This window comes from Notechis scutatus, chromosome 2 (genome assembly GCF_049901735.1).
Source record: "Notechis scutatus isolate UNSWTSFEM ecotype Mainland chromosome 2, rNotScu1.2, whole genome shotgun sequence".
Lineage (NCBI taxonomy): Eukaryota > Metazoa > Chordata > Lepidosauria > Squamata > Elapidae > Notechis > Notechis scutatus.
This window is the reverse complement of record NC_142010.1, coordinates 71,774,228-71,794,569: the sequence shown is the minus strand read 5'-3', so window position 1 is coordinate 71,794,569 and position 20,342 is coordinate 71,774,228. Positions and strand designations below refer to the sequence as shown.

The 20,342-nt window shown below is 37.8% G+C and overlaps 1 protein-coding gene across 1 annotated transcript in view; it reads right to left on the bottom strand.

Annotated features, from left to right (window-relative positions):
* The window catches only part of CLINT1 (clathrin interactor 1), an 83,850-nt gene that overhangs the window by 14,183 nt on the left and 49,325 nt on the right, over positions 1–20,342 (bottom strand). The window contains exons 2-8 of the mRNA XM_026682152.2: positions 19,470–19,574; positions 18,524–18,620; positions 16,820–16,928; positions 15,743–15,907; positions 12,401–12,578; positions 6,592–6,841; positions 2,695–2,767 (exon numbers count right to left, since the gene is read on the bottom strand). Coding sequence (XP_026537937.1) covers positions 2,695–2,767; positions 6,592–6,841; positions 12,401–12,578; positions 15,743–15,907; positions 16,820–16,928; positions 18,524–18,620; positions 19,470–19,574 — 977 coding nt within the window. The remainder of the gene's footprint in view (positions 1–2,694; positions 2,768–6,591; positions 6,842–12,400; positions 12,579–15,742; positions 15,908–16,819; positions 16,929–18,523; positions 18,621–19,469; positions 19,575–20,342) is intronic.

Sequence of the window (20,342 nt, the reverse complement as noted above, 5' to 3'; positions counted from 1 at the left end):
GGGGGGTTTGCTCCCCCAAGGCTCCACTGGGGCTCTGGAAGGCAAAAAATGGAGGGGGGCTGAGCTCCTCCCTCCATTTTTTGCCTTCTTGGGCCTCGGCAAGGGGAATCCCGGCACAGATGATCTTATATACAGCAGATTATCGGGAGGGGAAAAAAAAGAAATACCTTCGGCAAATGTCAGGCAGGCAGGTGGGGTGAGCAAGCATCGGGCGGGAGGGCGACCGTGTGGGGGGCATGGCCAGCCAGAACTTACTACCGGTTCGGCGACCCGTGCCAAATTCTTGCTACCGGTTCGCCCAATCTGTTGCGAACCGGCTGAATACCACCACTGATTCCAATACTATGAAAAGGTTTACTTTTATTAAACAGGCATGATATTCCCTCAGAAAAAAATCAGGGCCGCCAAAGAAATCGCCCGCCCGCCCGCCCACCCGCCGCTCGCACCGCCGCTACCGCCCGCGCGCGCCCACCCTCCCGCACGACCGCCGCCCCGCGCTGCCCCGCCCCCGCCGCCGCTCGCGGCGATTCGATCGAATTCGATTTTAATCGGAAAATATCATGCCTGATTAAACATGTATTTTGTATTTTCTACATACGCATTTTGCATATTCTTAGCAATATTTTATGTAAAGCAGTGCATTCTGTGACTATCACTGACCTATGCATGGGAAAGATATTTTGGACTACAACTCCTATTAATTAAAGCCTCTGTGACCAATTGCATTTTAGAGGAATATATTGGTTAGAGAGCTGATAAGTCACAAGCATTACAAGCTCAATGTATTTGAACCAAGGTGCCTTTTAGATGAATCCTCAAATATAGGAGTCCCATTCTGCTTCAGGTCCAGCTGCATAGGACTCACTCGAAGGGAAGTGGCTCCTAACTGACTAAAGGATGTGCCTAAAGTGTCCCAGTAGCACATGAAAGTATGTTTCTTCTTCCCTTTACATCTCCTGCACACATCTGCAGAGATGGCTCTGTGCCTAACCAATTGGCAGAGGTCCAGTGAGCCCCAGGAACTAAGGGAAACCCTCTAATTTTTAAGTAGCAGACAGCTATAGGTTAGATAACAAATTATTGTTCTTAACAGCATATATATATTTAATTCATACTGCTGCTGTGAGTATTAGGTAATGTGCTGTAACACATTATTTTTATGAACTGTATATATTGCCCAAAAAATTATTTATCTACATGATGATATTTAAAGTCAATAGATTTTAAAAACAGTGCTGTTTTACAAGACTAGGTCATTACTGTAAGACAGACTTCAGAGCAATGTTTACCTGGTAGAAACATGACCTGTTTTTAGAAAGAATTAAGATAGTAAATTATAAAAAAAATAAGAAAGAAACAAGATATCTATGTTTTAAAATAAACAAGATCAAGAAAATAAAGTATTTTTGACACTACCTTTGTAGTGTCATAAGCAAATGTGTATGCTTTAAGAAAGGGGAATGATTAAAGCATAGTAAGACTGAACTGTGTGTCTTTGTTCCCAATAGCATACCCCCATATCCTAGTGTATTTTAAAATACACATACATGTATTCATGTATACATGGACAAACACATGAATTATATTTTGAAACTAAACTAACCCTAACCCTAATCCTATCTCAGCAAAGTTTTCAAATGGCTAGATTAGCTATCTATTACATTTCAAAAAACTATGCTTGGAGATAAAGAATGAAGTCACGTACAAAAATATGCACATTATTAAAAGCTTCCTAAATATCCCTGTTGACATTCAGCTTCTGTTGAAGTGTTCTCCCTAAAAAAAAGGCCTAAACCAGATGACAGGGAATCTTTTGGTACTCACTGCCAAACTTTTTGAGGGGAAGAGGCATGGAGAATAATGTTGAGTAGGTTGGGCTAATCAGACACATGGGCAAAGTTACTTCCTCATGCAGCAAGAGGGATGAGATCATCCTGCCTTCTGCCAATACGTAGTCCTAACTCATGTTGAGGGACCACAAGTTTCTCAGCTTCCACAACTAGGACATTTCTATTGTGAGAATGGAAAGAATGGGATCTGGAAAACTAATGAAACATTTTCAAGTTTGAAACATTCCAACATGTTCAAAAAAGCCCGTTTTATATCTGAGATTTAACATCTTGCAAATTGTTAACAATCCAATCTGAAAGAAAATGTTTTTATAAAACTACTTGGTAGAAATATGGAATTTGCTTGCTATTGCCTCCTAGATCTCCCCCCCCCCACCCCCCCACCCCCAGCATAGCTTACATTTCTGGCCTTTCTGCATGATCTTCCAAGTACTCAACTTGGGAGATGATCATGGATAGCTTTCAAAAATAATTAAAGTTGGCTGGGGTTTCTTTATGGCGATCACATATAATTCTTAGCTGTGATAATAGGCTTATTTAGAAAAAAAAAAACAAATTAAAAATTAATGCTTACGAAGTAGCATACAACAGATTTAGAAATATAACTTATCCACTTCCACATCTCCTTTCCTTGTTCTCAACGTGTGTAGCATGCTAAGGGCTGAAAATAGATTGGATTGAATATTCCAGTCACTATAATTCCTGACAGACTAATTATGAATCCTTCTCAGTATTAATATTGGTGTTAATCTATATAATGAAGCAATTTCGATGCAGTATCTCCATAGTCCTGTATCTCAAACAGAAAATTAAGCTCAAATGGAAAACAGAAAATGCACTTTACCTGTTGAAACAGATTGGTCTGTACCATCGAACAAAAGATCAACCAGATCATTGGATGACTTGTTACCAGAAACCTAGGACAAGCACAATTGAACTATTTAAAAATATATAATATAAACAAAACTGAAGAAAACAGTAGCATTATAAAGCTCCTCTTTTATTGGATACAGGCCAGGGAGTGTACATACCAAGAAACCTTATTAGAAATAAATTCATATTAAAAACATTAGAAAATGGAAGACTAGAAATTAACATATCAAAGGAATTTGATTAGGATTTTAGTACAACAATTTCTTCCCATTGTTGTCTGCAAAGATGTAAAAAAGAAGAAATAGTTTTAAAAAGTTTAAAAATAAAGATAACAGAAATGCCTATATGAAATTGGCTCCTTAAAATTGATATTGGGATCTTAAGAATACCAGGAAAACCACTCCAGTTTCATAAAATGCTTGTAGCTCTTCACTAATATCTATTTCCATTATTTATTCTTACTAAGCCCTCTGTAATCACTAATTTGAAAATTGACTTGTGGTTTAAATTCAGCATTCAGATCTTGTAACTAAGATTTTTAATTCTACTATATTTACTTTCCAGTAAATATAGAATTTGCATCCCATCTAAGGTAAGCAAATGTGTAAATGGTGTTATTTATTTTAGAAGACTGACCAACTCCATGAGCCAACATTAAAAATAGAAGGGAAAAAAAACAGTGACTGTCCAGAAAAACATTTCTACTAACAGAGAAAATTCAGTAAAAGATTTGACATCCCCTAGTCCAAAGCTAATGTGTTGGTTTAAACTGGCTCTTATAAAAAAAAACCTGATACTTTAAATTATCTATATTTGATAAAACTACTAAGCTAGAAAATGAACTTCTTGAATACATCATATCCAAAATGCTCAATTCCATCAATAATTAAAGGTATTGTGATGACTTATCTTACCACTGGGCCCTGAATTTACTAAAATAAATCACTGATTAAACTGCAAGGTAATAACTTCATAAAGCCATTATACTTTAATATGTGAGATCCGATAATGTATATTTTTCTGCATAGTCACAAATAACAATGGATGGAAAGTTGTTTTTCTTTTAGCATCTTATCTTCTTTTAATAGTCTATGAATGTTGGCACATGTTGTAGTAAACTCTGCATATGTGATGAGCTTCTAGAAAATCTGCTCATTGCAGCATTATTAAGTAGACAAATGGCTCACCTTATTTTTTTTTATGATGTTTTCTGCAATACATTAGTTTAGCAGTACATTGTTAGATAAATTATAATCAGGAACAAAACAAACAAACAAACTTTGCTGAATAACAAGCAAAGAAAGTGTAATACCGTCCACAACATCTTTTCTGAGAAAAGATGGTTCCTGTTTCTGAGGAAAAAAAGGTTTGTGTTGTGACTGATTTATAAGTCTAAAGGAAAAATGAAGGTGGAAAACAAAACTTAAAAAGTATTATATTCCTAGCTATGTAGTAGGTTTAATACTGCACCAAGATAACTATAGATATGGGAGTGACCAAAATTTCAGTGATATACATATGCAATGTTTCATTTAGCTGGGCAATAGATACTAAATACAGGTAGTCCTTTACTTATGATCACAACCGAGCCCAAAATTTCCACTGCTAAATGAGACCATTGTTAAGTGAGTTTTTGTTCCATTTTACAACCTATCTTGTCACAGTTGGCAAGTGAATCACTACTGTTCATAACTGACTTTGCTTGTCAAAAGATTGCAAAAGTAGATCACATGATCCTAGGACACTGCAACTGTCATGAATATAAACCAGTTGCCAAGTGTCCGAATTTTGATCATATGACCATGGGGATACTGCAACAGTCATTGAGTATGAAAAATGCTCATAAGTCACTTTCTTAATGGTCATAAGTCACTTTCTTCAGTGCTTTTGTAATTTCAAAGGGTCACTAAATGAACTGTTGTAAGGTGAGGACTACTAGTACTGGTCCTTCAAGAAACTGATCCTTTTCTCCTCTAGAGGCTCTTTCAGATGAGATGTACTGTAAAAAAATGGGCCAGTGGTTCCCAACCCTGGCAGTTTTCATGGATTTCAATTCCCATTGTAGCTGTGGAGCAGAAAATGACATGATCTGAAGTACCATGGAGATTCCCACAGATAATTTCTTAACAGTTTTTTTTCTAGCATGTGACTGCAGACTGTATACTTTTAATTTACCCGTACCCTTGGTTGTTTCCGTAAGGAAAAAAAAAGCAAGAGAAAAATACAGTGCAGATCAAATAGGACTTTACCACTAGAATATGTAGGGCAATTTGCAGGCTTTTACTTGAAACAGAGCCCAAGCTTCTTTTCTCTGAGGTGAAATTCTAACCAATAAAACGTCTTTATCTTTATGAGGTCATTTTTAAAATTAAGTAATCTTACAGAACAATTTTACAATGAAGTAAATAGATATATTTGACAGTAGACAATTCAGATGAAAATGATTTGTTTAGGGATGCTACCGAATGACTGTCTGTTAAATTATAGTTGCTTTCAGGTGGCTGAAAGAGATATAAACAAACCGTCTTTTAATTTAGGATATAATTGTGCCACCTGATTACACTTTATTCAGCTTAGCTTGAGAAAACTATTTCAGTGCCTGATTTTAAAACTGTGTTAACTTCTATTGAGGTTAAGTAAGCTTAAGTAGATAAAGTGGGGAAAAAATGCTCATATCTTCCCTCAGTATTTTCTAGATTCTTTTATGACATGGAATTCCCTTTATTATAGCACATATTTGCCAGGGCTGTTGTCAGAGAAGTACTGATACAAATTATCTATGCAAAAACAAACTATGTTTTCATATACTCACTAGCATAGATAATATTTCTAGTATTTGCCCTTCCCTAAGGCTGATGAGAAGGTTGTCCCTTTGTTCTCTGATCCCTTCAATATCCCTTAAAGTTGCCTACTTGATTGATTCCATAAAACAGCAACTTCTGATGCTAACAGTTAAGGTCATGTATTGTAGATATTTAGAAAAGAATACCAATAGATTTGTCTCATTCCTTTCAGTAAATGAAAAATTTACTGAAGCCAAAAGCTAAATTTGACTTGCAATACTATAGAAGATGAAGACCACACTGGTAGAGTCCAAAATCTGAGCCCTGTTCTCTTGTGTTTGCAAAGTCTTATTTTTGAATCAAAGACAGTTTATATCCCCATGCACCTGGAATACCAGTCTGCAGTGAAGTACAGCACAACACTGAACAGTTTTAAATGTAATGTTAAAATCACTTAATATCAAATCATTGGATTTGACAGTTAAGATCAAAAGTGCTCAATTAGATTAGATATTAAAGCAGCAATAAGCGATGCAGCAGCCAATCGTCTACTCAGCAATGTGGTTTGGTTTACTCCCTTCCCAATAGACCAGTGGGGGGAGTAGGAAGCCTATCAAAGAGGACCCCCAAGCAGTCTTATACAGAGAGTGACTGATAACTGGGATGGCTTCTTGGGAAAGCTTGTACAGGCTTTCTAGGTCCAGGTAGCCTTAGTGAGAGTTTACCTAGCTCAAGGACTAAAATTTTGCAGTGTGTGGAGAGGCCTGTAGGTTCTCCATAATTAAGCAGCAGAAGATGCTTAGACCTTTAAAAGAGAATCTGAGGATACCAACCTAAGTCAAGCAGATGACAATTACCTCATATTTATGAATCAAAAGCATTACTTCTGGTAAGTTGTGGTTCTTATACTCATGACTTCCAATAACCGTTGATCATTCAACACAAAAATAGTCTTGCTGTTTTCAATAAATGACTCTTCCAATACAGCCAAAACATTTTTAGGTGTATTACTTTAAAGAAAAGTAATCTGGATTAAGAGGAATGAGAATTCTAACTCACAGTGGTGTCTTTGGTCACTTCCTTACCTTAGCTGTTGACTGTGGAGTGTAAGCTCCGGCATTCTGGTCTGGACTTTCTTTGTCTCCTGTGTAATGGGCAGCTGCTCCCAAGTCAATGGTTTTGGAAGGATTTGCCGTGCGTTTGTGCCTGGTGGTTGTGGTGGTCTCTGTGGCTTGTGTAATGTGGATATGTTTTGTGGTCACCGTTTCCTCCTCATCTTTGAATTCACCTTTTGGTGATTTTCCTCTTCTGGATTTCTTCTCTTCATCACTATCACTGTGAAAATTAAAACCAAAACATACCTATTAGATATTATATGAAGACTTAAGTAAAGAGACTGCAATGCCAACTTGAAAAAGCTATTCCAATTTTATTTCTGAAATTCTTTCAATTAGCTGGAAGTGTCCCAACTCTGAAACACCTCTTACACACTTCTAGAAATTATTCAGTGCTACAATCATCTTGTGAGCCTCTTCTGAACCTGAATTTCAATCAAGAAATCCAGATTGTATCATTTTAAACACCAAAATCTCTTCCAACCCATTTGTTATTTTTATTATTGTAGGAATTGCTGCTTAAAGACTTAATTGATTTTTTTTAACTAATTATAAAATTTTGGTTACAAATTATAATATTTTTCAAATCTGACACTTGTAGGAGATGACCAGGTTGAGCTAAGGTCAAATACACAATCAGTCTGGAGTCTCTATGCTTTGTGAGAGACCTAAATCCAGCCTTATCTGAAGTCCTTTGACTCTTACCTGATACCAATTCATCAGTTCAGATTCTTGTATATAGGTAGCATGAAATAAACTTGCAATACTTTTGACTTCTATCCTGGTTCCTGATTTCTGACAGAGATTTAAGCAACATCCTAATCAAATTTCAGTACATGGTACAATACTGAAGCACCAAGTGCATAGCCAATTTTATGATTAAGATTTTACAAAACCAGAAATGATTCTGTTTAGATAATTTATATTTTAGATATTAAATCTTATTACCTACACATTTGGTTGGGATGCCCAATCAAGTAAGATGAATCATTGCCAGACTTTTCACTATCAATTCTACTGATTGAGAAAATTCTCTTTTCCCTCTAGGAAACTGACATTGGAAATACCGGATCTTCACCAAAATTTTATTATTACTGTTGATATTCTCCTTAGAAGATAACCTATTTTTTCTAGTGACAAAATGCAATTTATATAAGATTATTTGTTTATTAAATTTATATGTTGCTTATCTCCATGATAAGACAACTCTATTATACATTCTATTATATAGATTATATTGGCTGCAATTACGATTCCTGGCTTATGAAGAACACAAGGCTGACTGATCCACTCAAACTTTGGGCTTTTCCTGGAAAGAAAAGATAAGGCAAAACTGCTAGAGCTGAAACTGCCTCGTTGAATAATAAGAATATGCTGTGAAGTAGCTTGAAAGATAACCATGTTCTCAAACAAGAATTAGCTGCACAAGGTTTGTGTTGAATAATGCAACAGAGCACTAAACCATTTTCTTTTAAAGTAGGTTGTCTTATTGTCAGCATGGAGGCACACAAACTACTGTACAGTATCCCTGTGGGAAAGCCTTTGTTTTCTACTAAATAGTGATTCAGGCTTTGCCATCATCATTATCATTATTTTTATTATTGTTGTTGTTGTTATTGTTGTTGTTGTTGTTATGTTTCCCCATTGTACCTCTGTATATTAGCTGTTTGCCAGCAAAGCTAGTTTAATTCATTAAAATCAGTTATCATAATTCCTAGCACTTTCCAACACAGATTACAGAGGAAAATAATATGAGGGCCTAAGAGCACCAATCAAATAAAATAAGAATAAATACACCAAAGATTCTTTAACTATTCTGAAAGAAAGAAGCCCTTACTAAAATACACGAAAAGTTCAAGCCACATTATAGCTGTGCTGTTGCACTGCAACACAATTATTCTATTTGTTCATTCAATCATATCCTACTTTTAAATACAAGAAGCATTTCCAAAGCTGCTCACAAAGAAGTGTTAAAACAGATAATCATAAAACAAGCAAATTGAAAATATACCAAATAAAACATCAACATGGAATATAGAAAGGAAGTGAAAATAATCAGCAAAACTACCCTGAAATCACTATTCAACTTGATCAAACTTAGACTTAACACCCAAAACCCAACTGCCAGGCAAGGAACATTCCAGATTTAGGGCAAGTTACAGGATAGGCCAGGGGTGGGCAAACTACGGCCCGCGGGCCACATCCGGCCCGTTGGTCTGTCCAATGCGGCCCGCCCCTGAAAAAAATCGCTGCCATTGGTCTGTCCAATCTGGCCTGCCCCTGAAAAAAAATCGCTTCGTATTGCCCTGTGCCGCGTGGCCCCCAAAGCTGCAAAACAGTGCGGAGCGATCTAGGGGTAGGAAAGAAAAGAAATTTGCAAAGGCCTCGGCTGGGAGTTCGAAATCACCTTCGAGTGCGACCTCTCCGAAGGTGAGTCCCCGCCGATCCCCCTTTTTTCTGGGGCTTCCAGGCTTAAACTTTGCAAAGGCAAAGCTTGCAGGCTGGAGCGTCTTCCCGCCGAGGAGCGGGAAGGGTTCCACCTGGCGGGCGGGGGCTGCTTGGAGCCACCTAAAGCTAGGCCGCTGCTGGTGGAGCCTTGCCCTGCCTTGGTGCCCGCTTCCCAGCTCGGCGGTCCTGCTCGGGCGGCACTTTAAAAGCCTGCTCCCAGCACCCGAGCAACTTCCCAGCAACTTTCGGCTTCCTTTTAACTTGCGGGCGCTTGCGCCTGGCCCCGAGCCGCGCGGCAGAGGGAAGCCCGGCGGGCGGGTGGGCGGACTGCTTGGAGGAGGCTCCGGGCTTCCCCTCCGCCAGGCACGAGCGCCTGCGAGTTAAAAGGAAGCCGAAAGTTGCTGGGAAGTTGCTTGGGTTTCCGGGCTTCCAGGCTTAAACTTTGCAAAGGCAAAGTTTGCAGGCTGGAGCGTCTTCCCGCCGAGGAGCAGGAAGGGTTCCGCCCGGGCGGGCGGGCGGGCTGCTTAAACTTTGCTCGGGCGGCACTTTAAAAGCCTGCTCCCAGCACCCGAGCAACTTCCCAGCAACTTCGGCTTCCTTTTAACTCGCGGGCGCGCGCTCGCGCTGGCCCCAGCCGCGCGGCAGAGGGGAAGCCCGGCGGGCAGGCTGCTTGGAGGAGCGACCCGGCGGTGCTCCGGCAGCAGCAACAGGCAGTTTCGCCCGGGCTCCGCTCAGGTGTCTGGCTGGGGCTGTCAGGAGTTGCTACCGCTGGCGCAGCTCCGTGCGGCTCCAGTCCCACGTTGCCTTGGGAAGGAAAAGGCAAAACCAGGAGCCGCTGAGCCTGAGCCTCCGGTGCCGCTGCTCCCGTTGCAAAGCACCGCCGCGGCTCTTTCTTTTTGCCTTTCCTTTCCCGAGGCAACGCGGGACTGGAGCCGCGCGTGAGCCACGCCGGTGGTAGCAACTCCTGACTCAGGGGCCTCCGAAGGGAGGGGAAGGAGGAGAAGAGGGGGAAGGGTGGGGGCGATTCCCAAAAATCTTGTGCTGACCCGGCCCGTCTGTCAAATTTTAAAAGTCAATGCGGCCCCCGAGCCAAAAAGTTTGCCCACCCCTGGGATAGGCCCTGTAATGATATAATTCCCATAAACTTTAATCATTGGAGCTAAACAGGATTAAGACAAAATCTGAAAGACACTAGAAGAAATGCTGGGCAACTCAATTTTATAAATGCTATGGTTAGAATATACCAAGCCACTAAAGCACACAAATTCTTTTTGCTGAAGTAAAAAGAGTAAAGTTCTGCATACACCACATGAATTAGAGTTTTTTTTCATTATAATATGTACTACCTGGAATACATTTTGGGACAAGTGTTATTTTAAAAATATATGCTACAGCTTAGTAGTAGAAAATATTACAAATTTCACCAAAAACTATTTTAGGAAAAAGTTTAATATTAGTAAATATTATCACAAATATTAGGCAAAGTTAAAGAGTAGTCAAATTTGGAGCAGGCTTTAATAGAAGCGAGACTTGCAGTCTATCGATGAATCAGTGAACCCTTACATTTGAATCTGTTTGTGCTTGCCAATGTTTAGAAATGCTAAGAATACTCATATAGTATAACATATTTTTAAAAATATTACATATTATATATTCATAGATAATATAATACTAATACTCTACTAAAGAATAGCAAAAGCAATACTAAAACAAAATAGAATTTACTTTGTTCCAGGAAAGAACTTTGTATCTATAAAACTACCAAAACTTTTTAGGGCTATTTGATACCTTGTAACCTTCAACTGGGCGAACTGGTGCATCACAGAAAGCAATTTTCAAATCAAATGGGCTAACTTACAGAAGTCCAATGCACTTAAACCATGTCTGTTCATCATTCTTTACATGTTGATTTTGTGGTGTAGCCAGATCAAGTCCTATGCAAACTGAGGAAGCAGTTGTATGGATATATTTTGGTATCATCTCACCTTCCATATGACTACTATAAAGTAGTTTTCAATTGATCACATAAGGATAAACCCTGACACATCCTGAGCTGTAAGGTGAATCATTACAGATCTGGACATATCGAGAAGACAGAAGAAGCAGAACCAACTCATGCAATATTAGGCTAAAGGCTTTTGTTTTGTTTTTGTGCCCTGTCTTATGAAGGTTTTTTTTTTAAATAGAGAGGCAAGGCTGACTGCCTGAAACAGTATACACTGAAGCACAGTCTGGGGCTAAAAGTTGGCTGGTGTCAATCAGGAATGACGGAAGTACAACTGCTCCATCTAGTGTGACAGGTTGTCAGGGCCTTGGAAGATCAAATTAACCACAATAAAGAGAACTTATGCTTAAGAGTTGCCCTAAAATCACAAGATATGCTTGCTTGTAGAATTCATGAAAAAGGAAAAGACCATTGTAATACATACTGAACACACAAAGATCACCTATATTCTGGAACATGTATATATTTTACAGTAAAGATAAGGCAATAACGGAGACCACAGAAGGAAGCACTTCAATATTTCTCAGTATCATCAGACTTGGCGCATGCTAGGTTCAGGGTGCAAACAGGCACCTGAGGATGCAAGGGAGGGGAGCAAGGATTCGAGGGGGATAGGGGTATGAGGGAAGCGTAGTGAGAGTACAAGGGACTACAAGGGAAGCATGGTGAGAGTATGTGTGAGGTTTTTTCAGGGTTGGCAAGACACATGAGGGTGATGCAGTGAAGCTCCCAGAAAATTACAGGGTATATACAAATGGTGGGAGCGGCTCAGAGAACATGCATGTGTGATCAATGCGGTGGGAGCACAGAGGAGCTGAGAGCTGGTGTGCAAGGGAGGAAGATTTACCCCAAAGAGCTTGTGATCTTTGCTGGATTCCCCACTGATTTTCTGGGGAAGCTAGCAGGGAAGGTTGCAAATAGGGATCATGTGATTATGAGGCATCCAGTTTGTGGCCACCTGATTGAGGGGGTATGGGGATGGTCAGAACTCTGAGGATCAGTCATAACCACAATTCGTTCAGCACCATTGTAATTTTGAATGGTTGCTGAACAATAGGTGTAAGTTGAACAGAGTTCCGGAAAATATTCAGGTTGTAAGATAAATCGGGAGAGTGAACCTGGAACCTAGAAAAAGAAAATTACAAATTGCTTCCATATTGCTGCCAAGAAAACTAACATATTTCATGTTAAAACACTAGATTATGAACCACTTTGAAGAAGATGCTCGACACAGAAAATGTAATTTTTCAGTAAACAAATATTTAAAAGCTCATTAAAAGAACCATTACAAGAACTACATAAAAAGAAGACTGATGCCAGAAATACCTGCATCTCTCTGGAGAATCCTCCCTGTCTTTCCTTCGAAATTTGCTGATGGTGTCATCAATTGTGCTCCCAATTTTATCACTCAGCTCACCTAATTTATCGCTGAAAGGAAATCCACCTTTGTTTTTATCCCATTCCTCATCCCATTTTGACTTAGGCTCAGCATCGTATCTTTCACCTACATAATGTAAACAGTCAAAGAATGAAAGAAAAGAAAAAAAGTGATTAACCCTAAGATACTACTACTTCTAGCAGTTTTACTCACGATGGAACTTAAAACTGAGTTAAAAATAACAACAGAAAAATGTTAAGCCTTTTTACAGAGCTGAATTAACACATTATTATTTATTATAATATAATATAATTATTATATTATTATTATTGCTCATAATAATGTTCTATTGCCAGAAAATATAGTTAAAAGATGTTATTACTGACAAATATGCTAAGCTAAACACCATAAAAGCAAGTAGAAAGGCATCTTTCTGCCCAACAAAATGAGGCTCATATAAAGCATGTATGACAAATAAAGTCCAAATATAATAAATGTTCATTAGTACACTTTTAACCAGGCTGTCACGGGGGTCTCATACCAAACCCTGCAAGACGGCAATATTTCTAGCCTCAGTTAACTATTTTAAATTCTCTTCAAAGTCTTTAATGACGATGCAGCACATTATCCCCTTATGTGCTAGTTAGGAGTTTTTAATTTCCCCATTCTCCCACCCTTACCCCACCCCTTTCCCCCAATAGCTACATAAACAAAATTTGCTTTGCAAGAGAGCCAACTGGCTGTGAATTGTAATAGAAGGTGCCAGTTTTCCTCAGTTATTTTTAAATACAGTTTTAAGTGGTTAGATTTAATTTCCATATAGTTTAGTAGCCAAGAGGGAAGATTTAAAGCTGAATATAATCCCTTGCAGATTTATTTAAAATTCTCAAAAATTGTGATTTTGTTTGCCAAATTCTTTTAATTTGAAAAAAAAAAATACTGGCCAAATACAGATTATTTCTCATATTAAAATCCTGTCATTTGTATCATAATAATGCAGAGTAGCTTCTCATTTAATTTCTTTTGGGGACAATCCATCAAACAGTGGCCCAAAGAATTTCAGTTATAATTGCCGAGGTATACCTACTGATACTAGATTATGTGCAATATCACTTTGTTTTATATTCGTGAACAAGCACTTAGCCCTGTTATACCATAGCACGTGTGCTAAGAGTAATAAAATATGAACTCATACATTACTTACATTTGAAAATTACTCTCTGCCCACTTCCATTAGCTCATGGCAGGTTAATTTTCCCAATCTGAAATTACCAAGTGCCCTCCTCTGCTCACACAGCTCCATTTATACACTGCACCACATGATCACAATAAGGTACACAACATCCACGGAGACAATATGACCACTATCCTATCCCTTGTCCCCTGCCTCCATTTTACTTTCTTTTTAGAGTCCTTTTACATGAGAAGCTGGCCCTCTGCAAAGCACCATGTACCATCTTGAGTTACAAGCCTGCCTCTGGGTCTCCCTCATAGACATTTTTGGGAAAAAAATATATCTGTTGGTGACAGTAGCTGAGTGCTTTGTTAGAAAATATGCTTCCATATCCAGAAAAAAAGACAGGATAGGAAAGAATAGGAGCATATATAAAACTGCTGCAACCTTGAAACAAACGATTGGATTTTAGAAATTCTGACAAATAGTTTTGGATTATTCATGGATTGCTGAAACAGCCAACTAACCCTCCTCCTGCCCCCCCCCCCGCCCCCCAGCTTGGTTGCTCCAGGTTTAGGATGAAATGAAGTTTGGAGGGCTTCTGAAGGAGTTTATGGGCTGAAGAAAGCAAGACAATCCAGAAGAGCCTCCTAGGGTGACGTTTTTTATTGGCCTCCGGTCTTCCAATCTTCTCTTTTCCCTCTCCTCTCTTCTCCTCAGCAGCATCAACAGCCACTGTCCAAAGGAAGCCTCTCAGCCTCATTTTTCCCTCACTTTTCCCACTCCTGCCTGGAACAATGATATCTCTACTGGACACGTCTACTTATTCTATCACATTTTATTCTACAAATATCTGAAACAAGTGCATTTTAGTTTGGTCATGGACCATCAAAACCAGCTGTACTATACATGGAATGGTTTATGTATGGACAACTGCAGCAGGAGCTAAATGTGGCATTAAAAAGCAATATCATCTGCTTACTTTCTCTTCAATGACTGTTCATGTCTTTGTGTTTTTTTTTACTAGCTCCAACTTTGATGGCAGCCACTTTATAACAGTACAAGGACTGGCCAATGAAGGAGTTGTTTCAATAATTTTTGCCTATGGTAACTTTCTTCACCTGTAACTCTCCAGATGAACTGAGTATAATTCACAGAATATGGCCAATTATAGTTCCATTTCCCTCAAAATCACCAAGTGGATTCATCAAAAACATTATTTCAAATCATCAATACTTGTTTGCACACAAGCACAGGAGAGGCAATCGATTGCGTCCATCCTGGCTGAGGACTGAGTTGAAAACTTGGAGGAGCCATCCACAGTGGGCGGAGCTAGGCTAATCAGCCTTTGGACAGACTCAGTCCAATCAGCTAGGACAAGAACAACCCATTACCATTACCTGACCCATCACAGTCTTACAAGGAAGAAACTACATGGTTGTATTCCTCTTCACATAAACCAAGCCATAATTGAAAAAAATATATTTCAATTCAGGCACTTGGCAACTGGATCTGAATTACAATGTCAGAAAGTCCTGCAGTCACGTGATCACCATTTGCAACCTTCACTGCTGGCTTCTACAAAAAAAGTCAATGGGGAAGCTAGCAGGAGGTTACAAATGGTGATCATGTGATGTTCCATTGTGGGGTTTGCCTAATGAAAGCAACTGGAACTGCTACTGTAAGATGGAATGGACATGTGATGTTACGCTTTATGAGCTCCCAGTTCCAATTATCATCACTAACCGAGGATTACTTGTTCCATCCGAGACACAATAGTTTAAGTACAGTATATCAAATTAACTTCATTCAAATTATTATTTGTTTAAGTGTGTATGTATCCATGCACTATGTGTCTGTTTCACCTGTATTTCATAGTTATTTTTTGTCACACGAATATGCAGCTTTGGATCATTTCTTCAATAAATCAATGAACAAGTATAAGTTTTTTGATTCATTTGTTTAATTAAGTTCTACTTTTAGGACTTATATGTGAAAGATCAGGTTTCAGATCATATTTATGCAGAAATACTGAAAATACAAGAGGATTCACTAACTTTTAAATACTATTGTATGTCACTAAAGCCACCACCTGTCCTCTCCAGGATGGACTTACTGTATCTGAATCCTCCAACACTGTCTGAAGAAACCCCAACATATTTATCTTTGTTTTTCTTTGCCTTTTTCCTTTCTTCACGAAGTCTGTCATCATCCTGGGCAAATTCTACCATTTCTTTCACTTTCTGGCGTATATTTATACCTTGGTCCTTGCCATTCTCATCTGAAAAAAGGAGCAAACAAAAAGAAATTGGGAACAATCTTTAACCTGAAGCATTTGAAAAATGTCTATATAAAATGAACTCATGAACTGCTAAGGTTATGTATTCTAAAGCAATTTTATTTATTGAATATAAGTTATACTCTTTGTAACTAATTTTATAAATAATATTTCATCTTAACCTAAAGTGACATTAGAGCACAATTTTAGTTTCTACAGTTTTCTAACCTACACTGAACTACTAAAAAGCTCACTTAAAAAAAGTGAAATATATGATGCTTAAAAACACATCTCCTGTCAGTTTTAACCCACTGAAAACAACTCTGCTTCTCAAGTCTTTAGGAAGGGGTGGGGTATTTGAAAAGGAAAAAAAATGAACCAGGTTTTTTAAAAATGCTAATTGCTAGCTTTCTCTCTTGCTTTCAAATCTATATTTTTAAAATCTTATCAGCTAAAGTGCATTACACACTAAAATTTGCTCCACCTCTCAAAGCCTCTTTTTTATTCAGAAAAAACAGTGGCCTTGCTGTCTGAGCACTGTAAATATTATTTGGTAGGAGGGGAAATATCCCTACCTTCAAACAGATGTGTGTGTTTTGGAGCTCTAACCTTTCTTCCCAGATGATTAAAGCTATTCCTTTATATACACCACAGGGAACAAGTCTCTAGTGCATATTTTAATATAAACCCAAACACTCATGTTGTGTTGGTTCTGTTGTTATTAGCAGGTCTTTTCTGCAAGTTCTTGTCTTCACTAATTAATACTCTAGGGCCCCACGTCTTGGATTCTGCAGTCTTCACACAACCGGCAACAGTCACATTCTAATTAGAGCAGGGAAGCTTCTAAGCTGGTTCAGGTGACTGACAACTCCAACAACTGCTTTAATTTGCTTATAAGATTCTTCTATAGCTCACCTACAAAGTGGTAATTTTCCAGGGATCGCAAATCATAAATGTGTTCTCTGGCACTTGTAACAACACGCTCTGATCCATTCCTTATGAGGTAAGATAGCAGCAGCAGAGACTATAAAAATACAAAGCACCTTATGACTGCATGAAAAATGCCATCAGTATTTTAAACTGCAATGAAAAGCAAAGCTTAAACATGCAATAAATTAGAAAGAAAAGTAGGATTCATTCTGGTAAAAATGAGCCAACTTAAAAATGTTACAGAATTACTAGCAATACTCTGTAGATGTAAATCTGTGTTTTGCACTAAGACAAAAGAATAAATGGAGAACATTAATTCATACGATATTTGCCTGAAGAATGATTTTTTTTCCCTAGGAGAAAAATTGCAGTTAAGGCAATTTGGGGAAAAACGTTCTGAACTTTAAAGACTGAAACAATTTTCTTTTGTGTCTCTTTTTTGCAATTACTTTATTCCCCAGTGTTTTTCCATTTAAAAGCAATTTTACAGCAATTTTTCTATGCTGCTTTCTGCAGGAAATGTGTTGATGTATAAAATTCAGTATTTTCAGATAAATATAAGCAAACTTCAAAACAAAAATAAGTTTTTAAAGTATGTTAATTCTCTAAACTTCCTGCAGCTTCCAGAATTTGCCTCTTCTTGAAAAACTAAAACCAAGGAAACAAAATGGAAAACCCCCCCCCCTCACATGCATAGAAGTCATTCACTGTCAGCAGAAACAGGTCTATAAATTGTAACTGAAAGTAAATAGATCATTCTATGTAGTCTTAATATTGAACAAAATGCATAATAGCATTAAAACTTATGTACGTACGTACATATGTATGTAGTATGTATGTATATTTAAAGCAAATAATCACAATACAAGCAGGCATAAAGTTCCCATTTTTAAAAAGTTAACAGCTTCAGAATTGCGTGGACTGTATAGATTTTAAATTTAAAGCCTTTTAGTGCTGCAAGATACTGTGAAAATATGGCATTATGCATACTTGAATTTTACCGAAAGTATAGTGGAAGAGCAAGTATAGAAGAAATAAAACTGAATTGAGCCAATAATGGGAGTAAAACAAAAGATAACCAACTGGTTCTATGCCCAGTAAGATGAAAGAAAAAATATATAAAATGTAATAAATGCCTGTGCATTGAGAGGGAGAAAACAGAATATATAAGAGGTATCAGAAATAAATGTCGAACATTCCTTTAACAACTTCAAATTGATTTTTTTAAACGAACATTCTGAACAAATATTTAAAATTGGGTCTCTCAATAGTGGACTGCTAGGAGGGATTTAGAAGACCAAGTTACAGAGAATCCCTTATTTGGTTTTTATTAAGCAATAAAAGTCAAAATTGCTAGAAGGAATTCAATTAAAATCCTTTTTATAAAAACAACAACAGCTCCCTCCCTCCCAAAATCCCTTGGTTTTCAAAGCAGACCAGTTTCTTAAAAATGTGTACTGAAAAAGAATTAACTTGATTAAAATCAAGTTCTACTAATTGCACACAGAGGATCTGGAAACCTGTGAAGTTTAGCATGGATATTATGTTAATGAACGCACAAAACTGAGTTAATTGCCAGAGGACACTGTGGTAAAATTAAAACATTCAGATGTGTTTTTCAGCAATCTTAAGTTTACACTAAAATTAAGGTTTTAATAAACGAATGCAAAAAGTCACTACTATACATACCTTATAAACTCTCCTCCAGTTCTTTTTATTGTCTTTTAACATTCGTGTCCAAAGCATGTTCATAAGCTCTGGAAACTGTTCATACATAAAAGTAGCCCTAGAAAAGAAAAAGATGAAAATGAGGAAGAACAAGGAAGGAGAAAGAGAATTATCAATGGTCCTACTTTATGTCAGAACTTACATCGGACAGCAGGTGGCAGACTTGCTCTGAGTTAAGCCTCCCATCAGCAATTAAGAGCTGTGGACCATTTATACAGAAGTATTTCATATACAGAATTAGCAATGCCAATGTCTTTCCATTGGCAATAATGAAAAAAATAAAAATAAACGAACCTTTATTATTTTAGTCCAACATGACATTCATGTGTTCTTTGTAGGAAAATATGGTTGTGAAGGAGCCCCAATATTTCTATTTGAGAAATGCATTACAAGATCCTTGTCCAAAAGAAACATTACGTGCTATTTAATCAAAGGAACACAGGTAGTTCTCGTTTAGTTACCACAATTGGGACTAGTCATTTAAACAAAATGGTTACTAAGTGAAAGAGGACCATGCTTATAATCTTCACTGGCTTTACAGTCCTGCGAAGGGCTTAAATGTGAGCACCGGTCAAAAAATTACTTTTTCATCACCACTGTAACTGCAAATGGTCACTAAACGAGGACAACCTGTATTTAAAAGTAGTTGGTTGTGGTCATTCTTTTTCATAATTAATACACTTCTCTCCCTAATTTATTTATATCCTTCAGGAGCGATGAAGCAGCAGTGGCATATATACTTAAAGATGTATCTTTCAACGGAGCCGAATCATTTACTCTATTTTTCTTATCTTCATCTTTAAGTGCTCTGGTTTTATTGTATTGCGAACAGTTGCTGGAGTGCATCCACAGTTTCGTTGTACTTGTACAATGACAATAAAGTTCTTCTTATCTTCTTATTACTTACTTGGCAATCTCTCCCATGAGCTGTCCTGAAGGTCCCCATGGATCATCATTGGTTGCTTCTCGAACCTTAGACTCAATTTCAGAATAATTCATAACCACATTGGTGCTGTACAGAACAGAATTAAATGCAAGCACAAAGATTAGCATCAAAGCAGAGAAACACACGAAAACTTAATAATGACACTAGTGGGGAGCTTAACCTCGGCAGGGTGAGAAAATAAACGTCTTTAGTAGAGAACTACCCTGAGGAAACTGGAACACATTTATCTATCTTTAAGAAGGTTTTACTATCCCATTAACCTTCCGGAATATAGATCAGAGATAAGGGGTTACATGAGATTTGGAAACAGTCCAGTTAAAAATGGCTTTTGGTTACAATTAAGAGAAACTGAGCTGCTGAAGAAGGCAGTAGCAGCTCCAGGCACAGCTACTTGCCTTCTATCACAACCCCCATAAAACTATCCCCTATCTTGAGTGGAATCAGGTGAGAAGTGTGTTCTTTTAAAACCACTGCATTGTGAAACAGAAGATTTGTGTCTCTCTTTAGCAGATTCCTGTCCAATTACGGAAGGGGGAAAAAAAAGAGTAGAGCATTGTAATAGCATGAATATAGTCTGAGCAAGGTTGAACAGTACGGCAAAATCCAAAGAACCACTCCTTTACAGAAGAACTGTTAATCATCTTTGTACTCAACATCTTGTCTCTAAGAATTTTTGTATCAACTATAAGAAAGGTCACATAAAAATGGCTTTTTCTTTCTATTTCTCCACAGATCCCGATAGGGAAAATTTGTCTAATTAACATACTTTTAGTTTTTTCTTTCAAATATGCATAGGAAAACAGATTAATCTCCATAGGATATAACAGTTAAATA